This window comes from Nerophis lumbriciformis, linkage group LG05 (assembly GCF_033978685.3).
Source record: "Nerophis lumbriciformis linkage group LG05, RoL_Nlum_v2.1, whole genome shotgun sequence".
NCBI lineage: Eukaryota > Metazoa > Chordata > Actinopteri > Syngnathiformes > Syngnathidae > Nerophis > Nerophis lumbriciformis.
In genome coordinates, this window is record NC_084552.2 from 51,108,032 (window position 1) to 51,122,264 (window position 14,233).

The 14,233-nt window shown below is 40.7% G+C and overlaps 1 protein-coding gene across 6 annotated transcripts in view; it reads left to right on the forward strand.

Moving 5' to 3' along the window:
• anks1b (ankyrin repeat and sterile alpha motif domain containing 1B) overlaps positions 1–14,233 on the forward strand; it is a 261,822-nt gene that overhangs the window by 80,317 nt on the left and 167,272 nt on the right. For all 6 annotated transcript variants that reach the window (XM_061959543.1, XM_061959540.1, XM_061959542.1 and 3 more), the window contains exons 6-10: positions 1,717–1,860; positions 6,723–6,798; positions 9,694–9,795; positions 10,328–10,450; positions 13,811–14,001. In XM_061959543.1, coding sequence (XP_061815527.1) covers positions 1,717–1,860; positions 6,723–6,798; positions 9,694–9,795; positions 10,328–10,450; positions 13,811–14,001 — 636 coding nt within the window. The remainder of the gene's footprint in view (positions 1–1,716; positions 1,861–6,722; positions 6,799–9,693; positions 9,796–10,327; positions 10,451–13,810; positions 14,002–14,233) is intronic.

Here is a 14,233-nt window from a genome sequence, read left to right on the forward strand (position 1 = left end):
CTGAGCAGTGCCAGAAACTCATCGACTCCATGCCACGCCGCATTAACGCAGTAATTGAGGCAAAAGGAGCTCCAACCAAGTATTGAGTATTGTACATGCTCATATTTTTCATTTTCATACTTTTCAGTTGGCCAACATTTCTAAAAATCCCTTTTTTGTATTAGCCTTAAGTAATATTCTAATTTTGTGACACACGGAATTTTGGATTTTCATTTGTTGCCACTTCAAATCATCAAAATTAAATGAAATAAACATTTGAATGCATCAGTCTGTGTGCAATGAATAAATATAATGTACAAGTTACACCTTTTGAATGCAATTACTGAAATAAATCAAGTTTTTCAAAATATTCTAATTTACTGGCTTTTACCTGTATATGTATATATATATATATATATATATATATATGTGTATATATATATATATGTATGTATATATATATATATGTGTATATATATATATATATATATATATATATATATATATATATATATATATATATATATATATATATATATATATACAGCCTGGACCTGGCCAAATTTTTTTAACCCAATGCGGCCCCCGAGTCAAAAAGTTTGGGGACCCCTGGTATACGGGGTATCCCTTCTTCATCTTTCCATTAGTTTGAGGGTCCTTTACCTGTAAAACAAAGAAGACCCATGACATAGACAATATACTATATTTTTAAACTGAATCTTACGAAAAGTGGATCGTACCACTGTGTAGTACAGTATACTTTTGTAAAAATACGATTGTTCTTTTATGAATTTCCCTTCTTTAATTGACTGTGAAGAATCACATGGTCTTCCTATTCCTATTCTTTAGCCACCTGCATGCTGTTCTTGCCCAACCTCACTATAAACAAGTAAACGCTTCTTGTCTGTCGTAAAGAAAGCGCCAAAAGGAGCACACCTACTCCTCGGAGCTGCACGTGTTTGCAGGAGTGGGGATGAATAATGGATGACAGCAGAGGATGAATGGAACTCCGTGTGTGTGTGTGTGTGTGTGTGTGTGCCTACGTGCGGAGGATAGAACTAAGACGGGGGCAAAAGTTTAACGCACACGTGTAGAGTACAATTAGAACACTTTCATTATCATTTGTGGCGCCTCTTATGGGTTGTGGTCACAATGCTGTGAAAGATACACTCTTAGTGATCTGTCGAACAATACTTAAGTATCGATGCATTATGAAACATACATTCCGTGTTTATTGACATGTGTGTCAATTTAAGAAAAAAAAACTGCTGTGTCATTTCACTGTGAAGTGTCAAACTGCATACCAGGAGGCTTCTTTCGGCTGACAAGTGACAGCTCGTACTAAATGAAGTCGGAAGAGTGCCATGCTGAGTTTTACATTGTTTATAGTTGCTAAATGGAACTAAGAAAAAGGAAAAAAAACTGATGTTTTTTTTAAGAGCTTTATCGTGCTTTATTGTGAAGTTAATTATATTTATATAGCGCTTTTCTCTAGTGACTCAAAGCGCTTCCCATTATTTAAGTTACATTTTTTTTAAAGTGTGGTTAGCACTGGGAGCAGGGGGGTGAAGTGCCTCACCCAAGGACACAACAGCTGTGACTAGGATGGCAGAAGTGGGGATCAAACCGAGAACCCTCAGGTTCACAGCCGCTCTACCAACCGAGCTACAAATTGTACCCACGTTGTATTGTAAGCGGTCTTGTTTTACCACAGTTGTCCTATGTCTCCCCACACAGGTGGTCTGCATGTTGGTGAGCGCTCACCCCAACCTCATGAGCGTGCACGGGCTGCAACACACGCCGCTGCACCTGGCCGCTCGCAACGGACACCACAGCACCGTGGTCACGCTGCTGGAGGCCGGCATGGACGTCAACTGTGTGGTAATAGAGCGATACAAACGTGCAAAACAACGATCAGCATCATAATGATATTGGAATAAATAATGATATTGGACTCTCTGTAAACTTACTGAGAAAGTTCTCTTTTATGTCCGGCGTCGGTGATGTAAGCAGGTCCTCAAATAAATTGTCACTAGTGGAAGCTACTTTAGTTTGTGTGTGTGCGTGTAGGTCATTAATTGGAGTCAAGCCATAAAGGTCTGCTTGAGTGTGCATGAATAATTTATAGAAGCAGTACAGTCACTTTCTCTCTCTATTCTTGCTCTGTGTGTGTTAACGAGGGGGAAGCCCTATTGGAGTGCTCTGGACAGGTTGTGGAAGTCTGTGTGCGTGTTTGTGTGTGTGTATCTAGGCAGGTAGCATTCACACACACACACTTGCAATCCTAATAAACTCAGCGGTTTATGAAAGAAAGAAAAAAGAAAAAAAAAGGAGACCAAATAGAAAAAGTAATTACAATTACCGGAAACTCCTGAAGAGAGAGAGTTCCTCGTTTCCTCTCGCCGCGTGGTTGCCATGGGAAACCGGGGAGGAAAGAGCCGTGGTTCACAGGGTAAAAAAAGGGGGCGGATTGTTTCCTGTGCTTCCCTTTCAATGCGCGTTAAGAGCTTCAAAGTCTTTGTTGGGGGGATTTAAGTCCGAGCGAGACCTCCGTGTCACAAGCTCATGTAAGTTTGTCTTGTTGTTGTGCCTTTTCCTCGGATGTGACTGTCTTCGCGCGTCTGATCGGCTCACCTGTGCGTGTGATTGTGAAAGCAGCTCGGCCTGTCAGCATAGATAAAGATAATAAGTGAAGAAGAGCGGACGTATTTCACATGGACTTGGAGTTGAAACTTTCATTTCTCTCGCCGCCTCTGGGTTTTCCACATGTTGCATCATCATGTCCATATTCTGCCAGGAGAACTGGCTCGGTTTTTAGCGCCGCATCGGAGCCCAGGCGTTTATTTAGCCCAACAGCAAAGAGTACACGGCGTTAATTGGAGGCAGGAGAGAGGAACAGTTATTCTATGTGACATGTACATTAATTCAGCTATGATAATGATAAGAAATGCATGAGAGAGTAGAAAGGAACATCTCCATGACCACATTTTCATTTGTGAACAAGCACATCGAACACTAACGTAGAAACACAACCAATGGCGTAATAGAGCATTAATAGCCCCGATGAGTCGATAGTAAACAAGTGTAACACGCACGACTTTCACACTAAAAGATGAGGAGCAAACATTTTAAAGCGTGTACAGAGCTAGATATGTTATCTAACCATTGTCAACTTGCAAAGGTGATAAAATATGTTGTAAAATGTGTTGCAAGTTATTCTTCAGAAGGTTAACAACGGTTTGGGGAGTGCATGAGAAAGTGGAAAGGAAAATATAGTTATTTTTGACTGCACGTTTATGTAAAAATAAGCATGCTGCACAACATGGCAGCTATAGAACCGATGTAATATCAGTAAGGGGAAAATCGCTCAGTCAGCATTAATAGCGCAGATGAGTTGATCGCAAACAATAGGTGGAATACAACAGTAGCAACATTTTATAACACATGCAGAGTTAATCAATGTTTATCAATCAATGTTTATTTATATAGCCCTAAATCACAAGTGTCTCAAAGGGCTGCACAAGCCACAACGACATCCTCGGTACAGAGCCCACATAAGGGCAAGGAAAAACTCACCCAAGTGGGACGTCGATGTGAATGACTATGAGAAACCTTGGAGAGGACCGCATATGTGGGTAAACCCCCCCCCCCCCCCCCTCTAGGGGAGACCGAATGCAATGGATGTCGAGTGGGTCTGACATAATATTGTGAGAGTCCAGTCCATAGTGGATCCAACATAATAGTAAGAGTCCAGTCCATAGTGGGGCCAGCAGGAAACCATCCCGAGCGGAGACGAATCAGCAGCGCAGAGATGTTCCCAACCGATGCACATGCGAGCGGTCCACTCCGGGTCCCGACTCTGGACAGCCAGCACTTCATCCATGGCCACCGGACCTGTGTCCTCCCCCCCTCCACAAGGGAGAGGGGAGCAGAGGAGAAAAGAAAAGAAACGGCAGATCAACTGGTCTAAAAGGGGGGTCTATTTAAAGGCTAGAGTATACAAATGAGTTTTAAGATTGGACTTAAATGCTTCTACTGAGGTAGCATCTCTAACTGTTACCGGGACGGCATTCCATAGTACTGGAGCCCGAATAGAAAACGCTCTATAGCCCGCAGACTTTTTTTGGGCTCTGGGAATCACTAATAAGCCGGAGTTCTTTGAACGCAGATTTCTTGCCGGGACATATGGTACAATACAATCGACAAGATAGGATGGAGCTAGACCGTGTAGTATTTTATACGTAAGTAGTAAAACCTTAAAGTCGCATCTTAAGTGCACAGGAAGCCAGTGCAGGTGAGCCAGTATAGGCGTAATATGATCAAACTTTCTTGTTCTTGTCAAAAGTCTAGCAGTTAAAAATGTTTATAGATGTTATTTTGGACAGCTAAATTTGATCAATCCTCTTTGTCAACTTCCAAAAGTGCCCAAACATGTTGCATATCTGCTACATGTTATTTTTGAAAATGTTAATGATTTGAGTGCATGTGAATGCAGAACGTCAAAACCAAGCTCTCTTGTGTCCTGTGTGTCGCGCAAAGCAGAACCGATGTTGTAACAGCAACTTGAGGGCTCCAGGTTCGATTCCCGCTTCCGCCATCCTCGTCACTGCCGTTGTGTCCTTGGGCAAGACACTTTACCCACCCGCTCCCAGTGCCACCCACACTGGTTTAAATGTAACTTAGATATTGGGTTTCACAATGTAAAGCGCTTTGAGTCACTAGAGAAAAGCGCTATATAAATATAATTCACAATTCACTACATCAGTCAAGGAAAAAGAGCAAACTACATAAATAACATACTGTAATTTGATTTGGATAAAATGTTTTTTATCTTGATAGATTGGAAATGGCCCTGCGATGTTAGCATAAAATTGGCAATAAAAGCTAAAAAGAAAGTCAGACTTTGTTTTCTTCTGGACGCTACAATACATTATATTACTTTATTTTGTTAGGTGTGTCGACTAATATGAAGCCGTATATTAAGGAGAAACCCTAAACGTACTTAAACCGGATGTACAGCATAGCGCTTTTATTTTGAAGCCGGAAATGTGTGTGATTGGTTTGAGAAAGTGTCTTGACATGTTTTAATGTCAGATCGACTGCCGACCGTCTTTCATTTCTGTTGAGCTTCATCTTGCTTACTAAATCAGTCACAGCAACAATCTAAATGTTATGTTATCACTGCATCTTAACCGTAATCTGAACACGGAATGTGTCTGAATGACACATGCAGCGGGTGTTTGCTGCAGGGATGTTGCCTCTTCTCTCTTTCTTGTCGAGAGAACAACTTGCCATGGCTTTGAACCTGAAACAACTTTGTACCGCAAAATCTACGATTGTTGTTTTTACAGTGTAGTACTGTAAATCGAAAAATTGTTTTACTGTGTTTTTATTCTTATAGTGAATTTCTGGCGAATGAGCTGCCATTTTTTTTTTTTACCCCCGAATCAATGGTCGTTGTTAATTACAATGTAATACTGTAAATGGAAAACAGCACTACTGTACTTTTATTCTTAGAGTGAAAATCTGGCGACTTAGCCACCAGTTTCTTTTACTGCAAAATCTGCAGCTGTTGATTTTACAGTGCAGTAAAGTAAATCAAAAACGGCACTACTGTACTTGAATTTTTACAGTAATATTCTGGCGACTGTATACACCGGTCTGAATATTCATCTTTAGTTTTATCAATATTAATTATTGTTATTAATTAATCAATATAATTAAGTAAAACATTTGATTATTTTTATTTTATTAATTTGATTTTTTATTCATCTTTTATTTATTTAAATGTTTTCAAATGTTTTAAATTAAAGTATGTTGCGTAACACTGGAGCAACACAACCACTGTTGTAACAACAGTAATGAGTTTAATGTAAACAGTAGAGCAAGTGTAACACACATGACAGCTGAGGATCAGCATTTTAAAACTCATGTGTATAAAGCGGCATCGGTGCGGCGTCTTCAGTAATGCGGACGCTGTATCGATCCGTTGTGGTGAAGAAGGAGCTGAGCCGGAAGGCAAAGCTCTCAATTTACCGGTCGATCTATGTTCCCATCCTCACCTATGGTCATGAGCTTTGGGTTATGACCGAAAGGACAAGATCACGGGTACAAGCGGCCGAAATGAGTTTCCTCCGCCGGGTGACGGGGCTCTCCCTTAGAGATAGGGTGAGAAGCTCTGCCATCCGGGGGGAGCTCAAAGTAAAGCCGCTGCTCCTCCACATCGAGAGGAGCCAGATGAGGTGGTTCGGGCATCTGGTCAGGATGCCACCCGAACACCTCCCTAGGGAGGTGTTTAGGGCACGTCCGACCGGTAGGAGGCCGCGGGGAAGACCCAGGACACGTTGGGAAGACTATGTCTCCCGGCTGGCCTGGGAACGCCTCGGGGTCCCACGGGAAGAGCTGGACGAAGTGGCTGGGGAGAGGGAAGTCTGGGCTTCCCTGCTTAGGCTGCTGCCCCCGCGACCCGACCTCGGATAAGCGGAAGAAGATGGATGGATGGATGGATGGGTGTATAAAGCTGCACAAAACCTACATCAGGAGGTTGCCTACAGCCACAGCTGCTCATGCCAATATGACTAATTAGAGACCCCCAGATGTTATTTGCTAAGATTCAATGAACGTCTGCGTTTTAACAGTGAAAGCCAGCTTCTCTCAGTTGTTGTTTTTGGGAATGCTCCCAGCCTTGTGTGTGTGTTTGTACTATTTTTGGTACTGAAACTGGCACGCTCGCTTGCTTTCAGACGGAGAATGGCAGCGCCCTCCACGAGGCCGCTCTCTTTGGGAAAACGGACGTTGTTCGCCTTCTGCTCGACTCAGGTGAGACTATAAATATAACCTCTCACATGCATGCGCTTGACTGAAGGAAAACCCCCAAACAAAACAGAGATATTTAATATTTAAGATCAACGCACATAAGCACCAGAGCCTTTGCTTTGATACACTTCCTGTGCTGACTTCCTGGATGGAGCACACAGAGGCGTTCATTGTCTCGTGCGCATGTTGGAATTGGAATTGAGTTGGTTCCACCCCACAGGAAGTGGAATCTCAATTCAGCCAAGTGACTGGAAGAATGTGTCAGGTTCAACAAAAGTTTTGCCTTCAATACAAAAATGAACAATTAAATTAAACCTTTTTGTACAAAACCCAAAACCAGTGAAGTTGGCACGTTGTGTAATTCATAAATTAAAAAGAGAATACAATGATTTGCAAATCCTTTTCAACTTATATTCAATAGAATAGACTGCAAAGACAAGATATTTAATGTTCGAACTGAGAAACATTTTTTTTTTTTTTTGCAAATAATCATTAACTTAGAATTTTATGGCAGCAACACATTGCAAAAAAAGTTAGCTCAGGGGCATTTTTGCTACTGTGTTTCATGGCCTTTCCTTTTAACAACACTCAGTAAATGTTTGGGAACTGAGGAGACCAATTTTTGAAGCTTTTCAGGTGGAATTATTTCCCATTCTTGCTTGATGTACAGCTTAAGTTGTTCAACAGTCCGGGTTCTCCTTTGTGGTATTTGACGCTTCATATTGCGCTACACATTTTCAATGAGAGACAGGTCTGGACTACAGGCAGGCCAGTCTAGTACCCACACTCTTTTACTATGAAGCCACGCTGTTGTAACACGTGGCTTGGCATTGTCTTGCTGAAATAAGCAGGGGCGTCCATAATAACGTTGCTTGGATGGCAACATATGTTGCTCCAAAACCCGTATGTACCTTTCAGCATTAATGGTGCCTTCACAGATGTGTAAGTCACCCATGCCTTGGGCATTAATACACCCCCATACCATCACAGATGCTGGCTATTGAACTTTGCGCCTATAACAATCCGGATGGTTCTTTTCCTCTTTGTTCCGAAGGACACGACGTCCACAGTTTCCAAAAACATTTTGATATGTGGACTCGTCAGACTACAGAACGCTTTTTGGAAACATGTTGCAGGCATCAAATTCCAAATGAGCTAATATTTGCAAAAAATAACAAAAGTTTTGCATTTCGAAAGTTAAGTATCTTGTCTTTGCAGTCTATTCAATTGAATATACGTTGAAAAGGATTTGCTAATCATTATATTCTGTTTTTATTAACGATTTACACAACGTGCCAACTTCACTGGTTTTGGGTTTTTTAAATACAGTGGTGCTTTTAATACTACACATGTAGTGGAGTTCAATCGGTTCTGTGAAAAACTTGTAATTAATTCAAGTCAATTTAATGCCTAAAACAGCACAATTTTTTAACATGTAACATGCCTTTTAAAAATAAAAACAAACCTTTGTGTAATAGATGTTGTATGAAATACGATATCATGTAGTACAAACAACTACAGTAGTTTTATGAAGTACTGTAATAATATTGTACAATATTTACGTTGGAGAGTCCGTTTCTTCTCTGTCAAACACACCATCAGCAGTTTCTCCATATTTTTATGGATAAACATCCACCGTTTTATTATTTTAACATTTTTAGCTGGCATTATTGACTCATTCTGCTTCAGTATGATGCAGACTAGCAGCGCTAACTTTCAACTGCTTCACCAAGTTAGCTAGCTACACGCCTTGTCATGTTTTTGATGATTTCTTTCTTCAATTTAATGATTATCCCCAACTTCTTCTTAGCACTGTCCTTCACACTCCCTTTCTTCCTTCCACTGCTTGAAAATCAAAGCTGTGTCCATCTTTAGCTACACGCCAATGCTCGCGAGTAAGATCAGATCTATTGGTCGTATCTTACGGGGTTCATTATGACAGTTAGTCTTAGACTTAGGCTTAGACAAACTTTAATGATCCACCAGGGAAATTGCTCCACACAGTAGCTCAGTTACAAAGAATGGAAAGTGTAAGGATGGAAAGGATAATGCAGGTATAAAGTAGACTAAAAACGTACCGTAGTAGCAATATAAAATATAACATATATGTAATATTTACATATTATATATATAGTATATGATATATACTGATATACTGTATTATATTATATTATATTTTTATATAATATATACAATATAAAACAATTACCATGTGCAATATTACAGTATATATAACAGCTGCAGCATGAAATTACCATGACAATTATTAGTGGTCAGTCTTGTAACCCAAATTTCAATTAGTATCCTGAAAAACTCATAAGCCGAGGTGCCATTGTACTTCTTTAAAGTTAAGCATTCTGGGAAATGAAATATTTTTTCACAATATGAAAGTCATAATGCATCAAGTGAAATGATCCTTTTAATAGAAGATGTTTTTATTCTTAACCGTCGATGCAAAACATTTGCTGTGGTTAAAATATACATGATGTTCATATTAGTGTTTCTGTGAAATATGTAATAAATATACTGTAAAGCAGAATTCTGGAATACGCCAAAATTGTCCATTGGAATTTTCAATGTTACTTCCTTAAATTTAGATTTTAAGAGCAATTCTACTTCCTGTTTGTAACCACAATTCAAATTCATGAACCCAGATTCTGATTTGGGGGACATTTTTAATTCAATTTTGAATTATTGTAGTATGCCTTAATACATCAGAGAGGTCACGGCTACAGTACGTCCAGGAGGTTGCCCTTTGACCTTTCCTGACGTTTTGCTTGGTTATAGTAATATACTGTTAACTATATACTATATATAGTATAGTACTTTACTATACTATTTATATATTTTTTATACTATATATACTATATTTAATAAACATAAATATATTTGTTTCAGGGATTGACACTAATTTGAGAGATAGTCAGAGGAGAACGGCTTTGGAGATCCTGAGAGAGCATACTGCTCCCAAATCCCAGCAGATCACTGCTCTTATCCAAGGTAACACACACACACACACACACACACACACACATACACACACACACACACACAAACACACACACACACACACACACACACACACACACACACTGGAGAACAAGTGGCTAATGCTAACATTGTAGCTCCCTTGACGTCCTATTACCATCTGCTACATAAATGGATGCCATTGTGCAATAGGCATCTTTCTGGACGTGAGTGTGTGTTTCCGTCAGGACACACACAGCTGCGACTTGGTGAAAAGATCAGCTGCACGCCATTTCCTGTTGGCGCACACACACACACACACACACACGCACACACACACACACACTTCAGCTATGAATAGATCCTCATTTGATCACTAATTAAATTCCTGGACGTTTACTGCCCAGCGTGCAACTGGTGCTTCGGTGCAATTAGGCCTCATTCAACACTGGCGCTCTTTTAACCCACTTTGTGTGAACGCAGCGCCGCGCTGTTGTATTGATGGAGTAAAATGACTCCTTCCTTTCCTCACGCCCTGTTTCGCCTCCTCCTCCGCCCTCTGCAGAATATGTGACGGACGAGATGGAGAGACGCAGCGTGGTGGAGGAGCCGGTCCGCAAATGTCCCATCCCCGCACCCAGAGCCTCCATCTCCTCGCCTTCGGCCTCCCCTTCCCTCAAACACAAGAGTGAGTACACACACACATTCAGGAGATTGGATGTCTCCAATCCTTTGCTGCCCCCTGTGGTTGGAGCGGGGCATTGCAAGTGGGCTGCATTCCTGCTGACATCCTATTTAATGTCAGCACAAAGCATAATCGCCTCATTACCTCTGAATGCCTCCTAGGGAGGCGATGAACTGATTGCACCTGAACGCATCAGCATTGTTTGGGAGGAAAAAAAGCCTAATGGATGAATTGTCACCAAGGTTGTTTTTCTTGGCTTTGTGTTGCTTAATTAGTCTGCAGGAGACAAAATGGCCATCCTTCAGATTTTGGAGTGGCTTTGGATGCTAAATATTTAATTTCTCGTTGAATAATAAATGTCATTCTTGTTCATTTGAGCAATTATTGCGTCTAAAAATGTATCAAATCTATTGTATTTTATTTATTTTCTCTTCCGTTACCGAATAAGCTATTTACAAACCCTATGAACTCTACTCTCACATGTTCTTATTCTTTTTTCCCCTATTAGAAAACCATATAATTTTATACAATATCTGTTATTAGATATCAGTAATGTACAAGCGGCCGAAATGAGTTTCCTCCGCCGGGTGGCAGGGCTCTCCCTTAGAGATAGGGTGAGAAGCTCTGTCATCCGGGGGGAGCTCAAAGTAAAGCCGCTGCTCCTCCACATCGAGAGGAGCCAGATGAGGTGGTTCGGGCATCTGGTCAGGATGCCACCCGATCGCCTCTCTCGGGAGGTGTTTAGGGCACGTCCGACCGGTAGGAGGCCACGGGGAAGACCCAGGACACGCTGGGAAGACTATGTCTCCCGGCTGGCCTGGGAACGCCTCGGGATCCCCCGGGAGGAGCTGGACGAAGTGGCTGGGGAGAGGGAAGTCTGGGCTTCCCTGCTTAGGCTGCTGCCCCCGCGACCCGACCTCGGATAAGCGGAAGAAGATGGATGGATGGATGGATATCAGTAATATAATATATATATAATGTAGAGCTATCCTGCCGTTTTAGTCAAGTCATTTACAAAAGGTAAACATTGTAGGCTATAGGCTACTTTGAGCTAGCAGCTACACAACAGCTACGCAAACAATAGCACGCAAGCTAGACATCGTAGTGATAATTGAACAATAATGCAATCTAAAAAGGCATATTTTCAATATAAACAGGTATCAAATAATTATAGTTGCATATTACTTACACATACATATCTCCAAGGCAGAAGCGTATTACAAAGTATCCGGTAGAAAACGTGTCTGCATCATTCAATTTACTGCGTCATGAGCTAAAATACCGTATTTCACAGAGCAGAGGACGCAGCGGATGATAAGGCGCACTGCTGATGAGCGGGTCTCTTCAAGTATTTTTTCATACAAAGGCGCACCTGTTTATAAGGCGCATTAAAGGTTCATATTATAATTGTTTTTTCTAAATTTAAAACACTTCATTGTGGTCTACATAACATGTAATGGTCAAAATGTTGCATAGATTATGATTTACAGACCGTCTTCAAGCCGCTTTCTGACTGTCTCTTAATGATGCGCCGTTTTTGTGGGAGGGCTTAATTACATGGCTCCAATTCGACAGCGTCTTCTGCCCGTCATCTTTGTTGTACCGGTAGTTTTTAGCGCTTCCATAGCGAGTCTAGTCAAAGATATAAGTTAGAACTGTACACTACTTTATATTAGAAATGACAACAGCAGAGGATAAATGCCCCACAACAAGAGAGAGGATAGAGGAAAAGGAGCTTACTGACAACGAGTCAGACAACAATGGCGCACGCGAGCACATTTTCGGGACTTATGCAGCTCCCAAATACCATACTTGCCAACCTTGAGACCTCCGATTTCAAGAGGTGGGGGGGGCGTGGTTGTGGTGGGGGCGTGGTTGGGGGCGTGGTTAACAGGGGAGGAGTATATTTACAGCTAGAATTCACCAAGTCAAGTATTTCATTCATATATATATATATATATATATATATATATATATATATATATATATATATATATATATATATATATACATATATAAATAAGAGGAATACTTGAATTTCAGTGTTCATTTATTTACACATATACACACACATAACACTCATCTACTCATTGTTGAGTTAAGGGTTGAATTGTCCATCCTTGTTCTATTCTCTGTCACTATTTTTCTAACCATGCTGAACACCCTCTCTGATGATGCATTCTGCTTCGTCTCGTTGTGTGCGCAGTTGTGCACTGCACTCTCTAAAAGCCATAGATGTTATTGTCACATATGCATGTACAGTAGATGGCAGTATTGTCCTGTTTAAGAGTGTCACAACATTGCTGTTTACGGCAGACCAACTGCTTTACGGTAGACGAAAACGTGACTGCTGTTGTTGTGTGTTGTTACCGCGCTGGGAGGACGTTAATGAAACTGCCTAACAATAAACCCACATAAGAAACCAAGAAACATTCTACAGTTATAACGTGATTGAGCAGGCACGCTGTTTATATTGTGGGAAAGCGGACGTGAAAACAGGCTGTCGACACGTCACTCAGGTCCGCCTGAATTTCGGGAGAAAATTTGTCCCGGGAGGTTTTCGGGAGAGGCGCTGAATTTCGGGAGTCTCCCAGAAAATCCGGGAGGGTTGCAAGTATGCCAAATACACAAGAGCAGACACCAGTAGGTAAGAAAAGTTGGTTTTACATAATATTAAAAAACTAAACGCCAGATAGTATGTAAGGCGCACTGTTGAGGTTTGACAAAATTAAAGGATTTCCGCCTTATAATACAAAAAATATGGTAAATGACATTTTTTGACCACTAGGTGTCACCAACAAAAACAATTGTCATTTTACTTCAATTTAAAGACAACAAAAGTCCATTCCAGACAGGTAATAATGTTAATGTTTTTAACACCAACCATTGTTCTTTGTTTGACTAATTTCACTTGATCGAACCTTTTCTAACATTCCACTCTACAAAATGATGAAAGTATGTATGATTCCTGTTGACATTTATTGAATCGATATCAGGATTGGCAAGGACTTCATGCTCAAATATCAGTATTGTATCGTGAAAGTGAAAAAGTTGTGTCAAGATACCTCCTCTATATATTATATAAAAATATGATGTTATTATAAATAATATGACAATATACTATAATAAAATGTAATACATCTGATAATAGCTGAGACACTGGTTAGAATGAATTAAGCACAGATTTTTCCTGCTCCTTTTCGGACACATTAAACTGTGCGAACATGTGCTGCCTGCTACTTCCTAACTTTCGTAAGCATTTTTCCAGATATACCAACCATCACCATTTTAAACATAAACACACTAAGGGGGTCTTAATGAAGACGAGAAATAAATATGAAATATGTCTTCTTTTTTTTTTAGACGACGCTGTGACCAGTGAGCTGTCCAAGCTGCTCCATGAGATCAAAAAGTGTCGGGACAGAGACTACTCCTTTGAAGAGCTCTGCCACACCATCTCCTCACACTCCATGGACAGCTTTGGCAGCGGGCGGCTCTCGGAGGACGAGCTTCTGGACGCCGCGCCCAACGGCACCTTGACACGTGTCACCAAGGTATAAGATAGATGTTTTATTTGACCTTGCACTTACTATGTCAATATTACCTCATGTTGAATACATCTTTCCTTCATAATACATGAATTTACTTACAAGGGACACAATTTACTCTCATATTCCAATACTAAAAAGTTATTATTTTTTCTTGTATTTGTTCTGCATACCCGCCAGAGGGCGCTATCACACAGAACACATTTGATTTCTAATCAGTTCCACTTATTGACTGTGC